Source organism: Sipha flava, unplaced genomic scaffold (assembly GCF_003268045.1).
Source record: "Sipha flava isolate LNK unplaced genomic scaffold, YSA_version1 1_pilon_pilon, whole genome shotgun sequence".
Lineage (NCBI taxonomy): Eukaryota > Metazoa > Arthropoda > Insecta > Hemiptera > Aphididae > Sipha > Sipha flava.
This window is the reverse complement of record NW_020272783.1, coordinates 3,610,377-3,621,695: the sequence shown is the minus strand read 5'-3', so window position 1 is coordinate 3,621,695 and position 11,319 is coordinate 3,610,377. Positions and strand designations below refer to the sequence as shown.

General features: G+C 30.1%; 1 protein-coding gene across 1 annotated transcript; it reads right to left on the bottom strand.

The window, feature by feature from the left end:
• Positions 1-2,163: 2,163 nt before the first annotated feature.
• LOC112682127 (protein NRDE2 homolog) lies at positions 2,164-7,902 on the bottom strand. Its single transcript, XM_025552625.1, has 15 exons — positions 7,639-7,902; positions 7,205-7,415; positions 7,014-7,121; positions 6,606-6,933; positions 6,340-6,513; positions 6,072-6,282; positions 5,777-5,926; positions 5,359-5,709; positions 4,998-5,289; positions 4,733-4,939; positions 4,333-4,641; positions 4,113-4,272; positions 3,584-3,770; positions 2,513-2,709; positions 2,164-2,447 (listed from the first exon to the last, which is right to left on the bottom strand). Exons 1-15 carry the CDS (start codon positions 7,694-7,696, stop codon positions 2,322-2,324), a joined length of 3,069 nt encoding a protein of 1,022 aa, XP_025408410.1. The 5' UTR covers positions 7,697-7,902; the 3' UTR covers positions 2,164-2,321.
• Positions 7,903-11,319: the final 3,417 nt, after the last annotated feature.

The window sequence follows — 11,319 nt, the reverse complement described above, 5'->3', positions numbered from 1 at the left end:
CGTGAAAATCCCCGGGCGGCCAGTATTCGCCCGAAGCTATCCAGCGATTCCGTAAACCCCGTAGTAGAAGCCAACCGCAATCAAAAGTGTAAGAGCGCAGCCAGCAGGACGGGTAGGCGCGCGCCAACCTGGACTACGCCACGCAACCCGACGTACAGTCACGTTAGCGTCATGGTAAGACATGCGTCGACGGTAAGTAATTACCAAACTGTCTACCGTGTTAATACAGGATTCAACCCACCACCATCACCGCTCGAGGTTCGTCGTTACCGCAATTGGTCACGGGAACCCTGAGGCTAAAGTGAGACGCGGCGACACGCCGTCCGGGCCCCGTAAATATGGAGATCCGACTTCGGGGGACGGTAGCACCTCGAAGCCACCAACTACCGCCGACGTGAGCTCACCGGACAGTTTCAGAGTAAATTTTGTGATCGCGCGGCCGTCATAACGGCCTAAATACACCGTTCATCGATAGAGCCGTTGCCCCGTACCGACCATTGCGCAAGTTAGCAGTTCGGTCGGAGGTATTAAGTATATTCGTTCCGTCTCTCCTACTACGGGAGAAGACCATGAAGGAGCGACCGAGGTCCGTTCCCTTAGCCACTGTATGGCTAAATTTCTAGAACTGTGTTGATGCCGGATAAAGTACGGACTACATGCCCCAACCAACAATCATTGTCCACAATAACAATAATTATTATTAATAAATTAATTTGTAAGTTCTGTTTGTTCAAAAGAATCATCAATTCTAAAACTATTGGAATTATTTATTTGATTCTTGCACATATCAAATTTCTGTCTACAACCGTATATTTCTTATTTAAAAATTATTCTTAATAAGCTTTTTTTTCGGATTTAACCGACAACGAAGGGGGAACTATAATTAGTTAACTTAATTACGATGTGTCTTATTTAGTTCAGGACCACCAAATTATTTGTTTAAAAATTAACGCCCCCTCCAAAAAATAAACCCGGTCTAAGGTAACTAACCGACCTATGGTACCGCAGTACTATAGTACTTATAATTTTTATGAGAGCCCTAGTGTTTAATTTTTGTATAAGAAAATATAGATTTTTAATTTATTTTGCTGTCGAGGGACTTACCGGACCGGCCTTCTGTTTTACCGCTACGTCACGCGACTCTCGTGAGTTATTACTGTCGTTCTCTGTTGTTACTTTACTTTTAATTCAGAAGTGGAATCATTGGCGTGTCCACGGGAATGACAGGGTATGCAATTGCACCCCCTGCGAGATGAAGCGGCCACTGCCACAAGCCTATACCAACTTTTTGCAAAACCAACGTGATTACTCATAATAATCTATTAATTTATAGTAATATAATAATACAGATATCCTATAATTATTTACCTATATCACTATCACGATTAAAGATATAATGGTTGCCCAGATAAAATATCTCGTCGATACGATAAGATAGCAAAATGGATGTATTTAAAAGGTCTCTTAGTAAGTTTTATTTTTTTGCATATGATCCCTCATTTAATGAAAGACCGAGTAAATTATACTCAGACAACCTTATTGAGTTAGTAAGAATTGTTATGGTTAGGGTTGCATCCTCTGCGAAAAAAGTCCAGACACGCCTATTAGTGGGATACAATTCTTTTTTTTCCTCTCGCGAAAGAATTGATCGAATCCGCGGTTTGGGCTGTGCGATCATTACACGTCATTGTTTATATAGTTCCGTGCCCAACCATCCCCCAATTATCGTTGTTTATGAAGTCCGTACCTCGTTTGTATTGACCGCGTGTTACGTTTTAAGCACGTCGAGTACCGACCATTAGGTTTTTTGAGATTTACAGTTACCGCGTACGTGATGTTATCCCCAAGGTTTATAGATTATAATCTATAAATCTTGATCCCAACCGCATCGCGACGTTATCACAATCGCATTCGTGATGTTATCAAACGTTCAATTTACGTTTATTTTATTTTGTCAAATGATAATGATTGTTTTGCTTTCACTTACAGTACTGGCTTACGAGTGCCGTATACCATAATGAATGATGAAAACCCATGGACAATCGTTCCGAAACCTCCTTCTCATATGGAGCTATTCAAGACCATAACCGAATTACGGAGAGGCTATAAAGGTTAAAGTTTCCGGCTACTTGGGATCAACAAACTTTAGAATGGGAGTCTATACTGGCTACAACTTCGTCCATTATTTATTTAAAAAAAAACAAAAACAAATTTTTGTTATAGACAACTTTATCATTTTAAGTCAAAAAAAATAAATAATATATTTTACAATACGTCAACATTTTTTTACAAACCTATTATTTTATAGATATCTATGCAACTCAATCTTCCCTTAATACTAACAACTCCTCCTGTGTTATATGTATTCGTAACTCCTTTTCAACTAAAATGTCACAAATGTTTGACAACTCTTCTGGAAGGTAAAATGCTGCTTCCATATATAAAAACTAGAAATAAATACATTAATAATATTTCATATAATTACAAAAATGTAGTAAAAAATTAATTATACTTTATGCCATGGACAGTTTTCAACAGCTTCATAATAACACTTTTTGTAATCAGATTGTGAGTTTTCAAATATATATTGCAAATAAAGGCGCCAAAACATTGGACACTTTTTCATTTCGGTAATATCACTAAGATTTCTGATAAAATAGTCAAACAAGTTACGCATATTTTTGCACAAATCCAAAATATTTCCACCTCCTGAAAAAATAATTTAATTTTAAGGCTAATCCTATGTTTTATACAAAATAAAATGTGATTTACACATATGAACTATAAAATAATTTATTTAATAATTTTATTTTAAAATTACTCAATTTCATTATGGTATAATCTTTATTTACTAAAATTAATATCTATACTTTTCACTTTGTAACTAACAAATTAAAAATACTGTCTAAAAAAAAAATTCTAAGATACAAAAAACTCTAGTGTAATGTAAAAACCTTTATTTTAGTAAAATAGTGATTAACTTGAAATTATTATTAAATATATAAATCTACAACTCTGTTTTTAAAATAAACATTTATATTTCATTATTTTAAAATTTATATAGAATGTACAAAATATAATACTCAAATATAGATGAACATAAATACAAATATGGACTGGACAGAGGTAGTGGAGAATAAAAAAGGATGTAAGAGGTTTTGTTATAATAAGATGGTCTTAAAGGCCTTAAAAAAATATAAATCCCAAATATATATTACTTCTTAATGAAAACATTGAAGACTGAAAATAATAATAAAATAGTTCATAAAAACTGATTAAATCAATATGAATAACTGAAATCAACACATTCCAAAGTCAAGGACTGTGGAAAAAAAAATCAATCTTCAACATTTATAAAGCCTTATAATTAAATATTTTATTTAATTTTTTTCTGAAACTAAATGGATGTTATTTTTTTAATTTAAGTTATAGTTAGCATATTACATATATTTTTTAACTGATGAAACATAACACATGAAATATTTTTCATACATTTAGTCAACCTTTCAATTTTGTATACAACAATTTATCAAATATTAATATTTTTGAATTATAAAACAAATCTGAAAACTTAATATATTACCATATACATCCATTGAATTTTCATTATCATTCAAATGTTTTCTTGCTATATCACTTGCTATTCTTAATCTTTCCCTGCCTACTAGAATCAACATTATTCTAACTGTTTCCAAATTTTCAGCATTACCATTATCAACATAAGTATTTTCAATTTGCCATAATGGTGTTCCAAAACCTCCAAATTTGATCTGTATAATGCAAATATTTAAGTAGAATTAAATATAATGAAATATAGGGGAAGAAAAAAATAAGATGCCACATATTTATTTAGTAGGTATATCAGATCAATCAATATATTAGATAATATTAACTTTTAAATAGTTGGTAATTTTTTAAAATTGGTTTAGTCTAAAAATATGTCAAACTTTCAAATAAAATTGAAAATCAATTTTAAAAATTTGATGATAAATATTTAAAATTTAAAAATTACTACAATTAACAAAATAAAAAAATAATACTAATATTTAGTTAATTCTTAGAAAAAAATTCTATAAAAATCTATATCTGATAGATACAATATTTTTATTTACCTCATTCCAAAGCATTGAAAATAAAAACTGCATATTGTGAGAATATTTTGAAATAGCACTGCGTAAACAGATTTTCAATTCTTTATGATAAGTTTTTGATTTATTACAATGATAATTTAAAATTACAATCATAGTTTCAGTCAAGATTTCTTCAGCTGCACTAAAATTATATAAATATAAGTAAATAATATGAACTTTTACCAACAGTAAAATTTCTCACTGATTTTCTGGATAACTCTTCAATTTAATAATATTTTTAACTTTTTCAATTACATCTTTAAGCATAGCTACGGAAGTTTGTACATTCATAGTTAAATACAAAAACCAAGCACGACAAATGACCCATTCAATTAAAAACTGTGGTAAATAATTATATTGCAAGCCATAATAAGCAAATTGTTCCTCATTAGTTAATAGATCTTCAGTTATCTTGTCAAATATAACCATTGCCTCATGTGTTAAATTTAAATTTGCTTGATCAGGTAATACTCCATTTGCAAGAGCTATAAGTGTTAGTAAAGCTCTTTGTCTAGAAATAATAAGATACAATAACTTTCTATAATGATAATTTTGTACAAATTGAAAATAATTAAATAATATCAAAGAAAAATAAACCATACTTGCAGTCGGATTGAATTAATATTTCAACTAAATTCTTATAAATAGCAGTATAAGCTGCTCGATAAGTAACATTTAAATAAACAGGTTTTTTGTCCAACAAAACACATTGGCCATCAATTAATTTTTGCAAAATTTTCAAAGCATCATCTCTTTTGCCAACTTGATTTTTTAACAATGCAAATTCAATGAAAAGAGGGATATTATTTCTATAATACAAAAAAAAACTTTTACAATAAAATTAATTTAGTTTTAATAATATATTACCTATATTGAGGTTTTCCCAACAATAACTTTACTTCAGAAACCAAACGACTATTATCAGTATTAAATTTAACAATAATTTGATATCTTTCAAACCTTAACCACCAAACTAAAAACATATTAGCTTCATCGATATAATCCATAGCATATAAGCAATCAGTTATATGTCTTAAAACTGTAGTTAAAAATCTAGAATATGTATGGCTTGAAATAGATTCTTCATAATAGTTTGGGGGCATTGCAGTCTTAAGCATCACCAACAATGCATTACTAGCTTTTTTATCACTGACATTTACTGAAAAAATTTGAATATGTTTACTATATTAATGAAACATTTTTTATCTAGAAATAAAATGTAACTTACAATCTTCAAAATGATGAGCCATAAAGAGACTACTGAGAATACTTTCAAGATCATCTAAATAATAATGACATTTGAGAATACCTATTTGACGTGCAACAAAATGACGAAAAGGTAAGATTGGCATTTTAAGTAGAATAAAACTAGCAGTAACAAGATTTTCAATGACAGACTTGTGAATAACTAAAGGTTGAACTAATTCTGCCATTTCTTCGGGTAAAACAACTCTTTGGGGGTCTTCTGCATCATCTGCCATGTGTTTAGGAAGAGGCAACCAACGATCACAAGTTCTTATGGACTCAATTTGATACCACGCTTTATTCAATGGCATTGTTTTCAAATTATCATCAAAAACTGTAAATAATTTATATAATAATTTTTTGCCTAAAAATAAAATTAGTATACAAACAATTTTACATACTTATATCATCAGATGAATCTATATAAAATGTTTCAATAAGATTATTATCAAAACGGCTAATACTAATTGTAAAATACATGTTTATCAATGTTAACAACTGCTCATAATGTCCAGCTTGCCTCAAAAATAACCCACACTTCATAAACAGTTCTAGAACATAAACATCAAATAAAGAAATAGATATATTTATATTTTTTATTACTTTTATAAGTAATATTAATATAAAGCTTTCCATGTTTTCTCAGTTTATCCACAGGGAGAACACAGAAAAATTTAATTTTACTAATTAACTAACCAATAATGTTTTGTTGTATATCCAATTGCTCACTCAATGGCAAACCTCGTTTTATTTTACTTAAAGCAAACATAGCATCTGAGTATCTTTTAAGTACAGTAGAAGTTGAACACTCTGATAAAGAATTCTGGTTGGCATTTATATAATAATTCCATAATAATGCTTTACCGGACTTATATTTTTCTAATTCTTTAACTAACTCTCTGTTAAACTAATAAATGAAGAATTTAATAAGAATTTATTTTAATGTTAATTTATAATACCTTACTTCTTCAGGAGTAAAATAATCTTCAGCAAGAGTCCATTTTAATTCTAATAGTTTATCGTTATCACAATTAAGTGAAAGTGCTTTATCTAAAATAGCAATTTGCTTTTCTATGATAACTTTTTTGTTCAGTTTCTTTTTATAACCATATCCATTATTTAAAGAATATAAAGCTTCCTGTTAAATAATATTAATACAATATACACAATTAACAATATTATAATATTATTAAGGTATTTTTGAACAATATAATAGAAATAAAATCTTACTTGATGATGAACAAATTTGATCCATGTATCAATATCACATGGATGTTCTGATAATTGTTTATTAAATTCAGCTGTTAAAGTTGTTAAATTATTTTCACATTTTATTGAACTTAACTCGACTTTTTCAATATTTTCATTGATTTTTTTAGGAATTTGAATTAACATTTTATTTTGTATTAAGCAATCTTCCTCAACGTGTACCTCAAGACTTCCATCACCATAATCCTTTTCTTTAAAAGTATAGTAACGTTTAATATGTTTTTGCTTATAAGAATTATTAACCCATCCACAATGATCTAGAACACGATACTTATTACTAATACGAAACCTATAAAAAAAAAAGTCAGTTTAAAAATGTTAATCAAAGATAATTAACAATAGTTAAATAAATTTAAACAATTAACTTACATGGGAGCTGCAGGTCTATATAGTTTATCAACTTTTAAATTTCCTGGTTCCCGTTTTCGATCAATTGTAATAAAATCACAATCATTTAAAATATGTTCTATGTGTTTCCTACAGGTTTTCAAGATACAATAAACACTAGTAAATATTCAACGTTCATGATTTAAAAAATAAACAATCAAATTATAACTCACTTTTGTCGTTTAATTTTTGTAATATGCTTTTTATCCTTTTTTTTCTTTTTTCCGTGTAATTTTTTGTATAATTTATAAGAATTTCTAACACTTTTCTCATGATCTTTGTTTTTCAAATTATCATCCTTTATAACTTCATTTGTTATATTTGAAGCTTCTGGATGGAAGCTAGAATTTTGAAGCCATTTTGATTGAATATTTTCTTCATTTACTAAAAAAATAATTTCAAATGTTTGAAATAAAAATAAATAATATAATAAATAACACTAATATATGAGTGGTATATAATATAACACTCATATCAGAATGATATTAGGGCTGTTGTTGTGTGCGTAGGGGATGAAGAAAATCAAGAAGAGTGGAGGTTTAGGACAAGGGTAACCGACCCAGGATAATTGGGAGAAAGGCGAATGAGAAGAAAAAGAAACACTCACCCTTTACATCTGCGTTCAAACTAGGTGTATCACCAAAGATAGCAGGAAACAATGACATAGTGGTTTACACGTTTGGTATGTATTAGCTTTAGATGGCAAAGTTTCCTATTTTCTTTTCGAAGTTAGTCTATCCATATCGGCTGTCATTATTTGAAAACTTTATTCCGTTATACATACATACATACATTATTTAAGAATAATGTACCTACTAGTGTTGAGATAAAATAGCAGTATCAGTGATTTTAAAGTAGTAATCACAGCCTGCTACTCCATTACCATAGAACATGTTCTATGCCAGTATGAAAATAACAGTGACTGCCACTTTTGTTACTATTATAAATTATTAGTTGGTAACATTGTAAGTATAATATATATTTTCTGTTATTGCTACTTATAGCTACTGCATTATATCCATAGATAATAGAAGACTACTATCGGTTCGGAAAAAGAACACAGATACCCGATTAAACCAATAATCCTAATATCGGGTATCGGTATTGGCCCAGCTCTAGATATTATCGTTGATTATAGAATATATTTTTTTCCCCCTCAAATTGTACATAATAAGTACTTTACTTGTAAGTGCTATTGTATATATATTAAATTAAAGTCTTATTAATAAATCAATAAAAATGGGTGTATAATTTATTAATTATAAATTAAATATAACTATAAAACATTATGATAAATGAGCATGCCCAGTGGCGTATTTTCATTTTTTTCTGGTGAGGGGTCCACAGTTTATACATAATTAATATAAACTATATATTATATTGTAATAGTTACGTTCTTATGGCAGTTTTTGGAAGAAGTTGAACTAAATATATAATGTAATATTATATATATATACTTATATATTGTATTTAGCATTATATATTATAAAGTATTGTTATAAAATAAATTCCAGTTGTCTCGATTTTTTGGCCAACTCCTCTAATACTTTATTAATAGTAATTTCAACTTCCCTGCGAATGTTTAACATAGCCAATTCTGCAAATATGTAAGAATTTTAGTTTATTTTTTATTTTTTTTGGAGAGGCCCCAAGGGGGGGCAGTACCTCTGCCCCCCCATAAATACGCCACTCAGCATGCCCATGCATCAGAGTTAGCATTCGCCACTGGTAGTCAGTACCGTATTTCCCAGTAAACACTATATTATTTATATAAGCTAGTGTTTAGGGCGGCAAATAATTTTTAATATTACATTTTTATTATATGTAACTAGAACTAAAATAAATCCAACTGATAGTAAAATGTTCTATTTCAATAAAGCCGTTGGGTACTAGGCACTAACTATTTAATTTTGAATATAATTTAAAAATGAACTATTTAAGCATTTTTTACTATCATGTTTTTTATCATTGTATTTTATATCATATTTTTATAATTAAGTTTTTCATATGGAATGTATGTATGCATTTTTATAACAGTTGTATATTTTTATTTTACATCATTAAAATTTCAAGTAATGAAGGAAACAACTATAATTGTATGCATTAATAACATTTTTTATACCATAAAAATATTTATATTAAAAGGCGGCAATTTTTTTTAGTGTTTAAAGCGATACACTGGTTAAATCCAGCACTGCCGGCAGTAGTCATTGGCGCCCTGAGCGAATAAATATGCGCCCGTCCCCTTATAATAAGCAGTTGTTTTATTTTAAATCGTTATCTGATACAATGAATATTTAAATTCTAAATAAATAGCTATTATGAACGGTGACTGACAATAAAAATAATTTATTATCAATGGACTAAATTATTATATACCTACCTATCGTTATAAATAATAGTAAATAGAATGAATAAAATACTAGAATTATATTCCTACTATTTTTTTTAGTTTTAAAATTGTATCATTGAGGCGCCTCCTTTCAACAAGCACCCTGGGCGTATATCCAATTAGCCCACCCCTAACGCCAGCCCTATGTGTAGTATACTTTAGGACCTATGGGAAAATTTTCTATCATCTAAATGTTATTACGTTTTTAAATTCTTGTTAACATTTCGAGGGGGGGGGGGGTTGAGTCACCATAAATCCCCCATCAACAAACCTCTGTACATTATTATTGTTGTAAAAATAATTTACAAACCATCCATCGATTCTCAATATTCCATGATTAATATTCTTAATGTCCTATATTGATCATTATTATTTACGTCGTGATTTTTTTTATAACATTATGTATATTCTTTGCCCAAATAGTCATTAATAATTATAAGATTACCACAAGTTTTTTTTTTAATTAAATTTATCAACATTTTCAATGATTATAAGGGAGTCAAGTTTCACAATTGTTCAAGGATTCCAAGGCCCGGGGCCTCGGATCAGGGCCGTTCAGAGGGGGGGGGGGGTTGCAACGGGACCATTTTGCCCCAGGCCCCATTGTTGTAATATTTTTAAGGGGCTCCCAAAAAATCTTGATGTATAATAAATAATAATAACAAATTGTCGCCGACCACCGTTATTGAAACAAAGATTATCTTCTTTGCGTCATTCACATATATATTATACAGTCATACAATGCGCGCGTAAGAGCATGATCAGTCACGCAGTCAAAACAATTTCCTCCACCGGTGCGGTTAGTAACATATTTGCATTATGTATGTAGTAAGTACGTGATGCAATACACCAATTTAAAAGAGACTTGATTGGTTAAAGTTTGGAAAAATACGTTTACAAAAATGTTGTTATTTTCAGTGAGTATTTTGTTTATCAAATCTTATTATTATGGTCGAAGGGCCCTAAAATTAATTTTCCCCTGGCCCCGAAAAACCTTGGGATGTCCCTGCCTCGGAGCACTGCCCCGCTTTACCCTATGATAGTTACGCCACTGTAAAACGTCCACGTTGACGGCCATTTGACTATGGTCAAGGATACCGGTTATTCATCGCCATAATTTCTCAATTAAATCGTTGTCAAACCGATCCCAGTGGTTTTTTTTTTTCGTTGTTGTTTTGATGCATGTCGACGATTCGGTTCCGTTAAGGATAAATCCGACACCGAAAGCTGTACAATATATTATAGCGCACCTGTCCACATCATTTCTGTCATAACAGTATTATAATTCTCTTCCTTTTTTTTTAAAAAAATAATCAAAGAGGCGCCTAGTACTAATATAACAATGATCAGTGGCACCCATGTGTATTTTATATGATATTGCATACAGTGCTCGACTTGGCAAAATTAAAGAAAGGAGACTCTATTTACTTAAAAAAAAGAACGTCCCCAAAACTGGCTGAACGTTATGATTATAGCGTAATAATAGTAGGGAGACGCTAAAATTTCTGAAAATGACATGGGGTAATGCGTCCCCCTGCGACCCCCCTCAAGTCGAGCACTGATTGCATAAGAATAAAATCTGTTTACATCTGCAATAAATGCTTAATATTGAAAACAAAATTTAAATATTATTTTTTTGGCGGCACACCGAGGATGGAGCAACGATGAGACAGATACTCTGTGTCCAATGTTACTCGTATAATTCTATTTGTGTTGTAATGGACTCTATACGTGCTACACCTACGTGCACCTACATAGGTGCAACCTATGTAGGTTGTTCAAAAAGTAATGATAAAAACGTTATATAAAAAAAATATTTAATCATCCATATTTACATGCACTTTTTCAAAGTAATCTTCCTCTGATATAATTCACTTTTTCCATCATTCTTGCCAC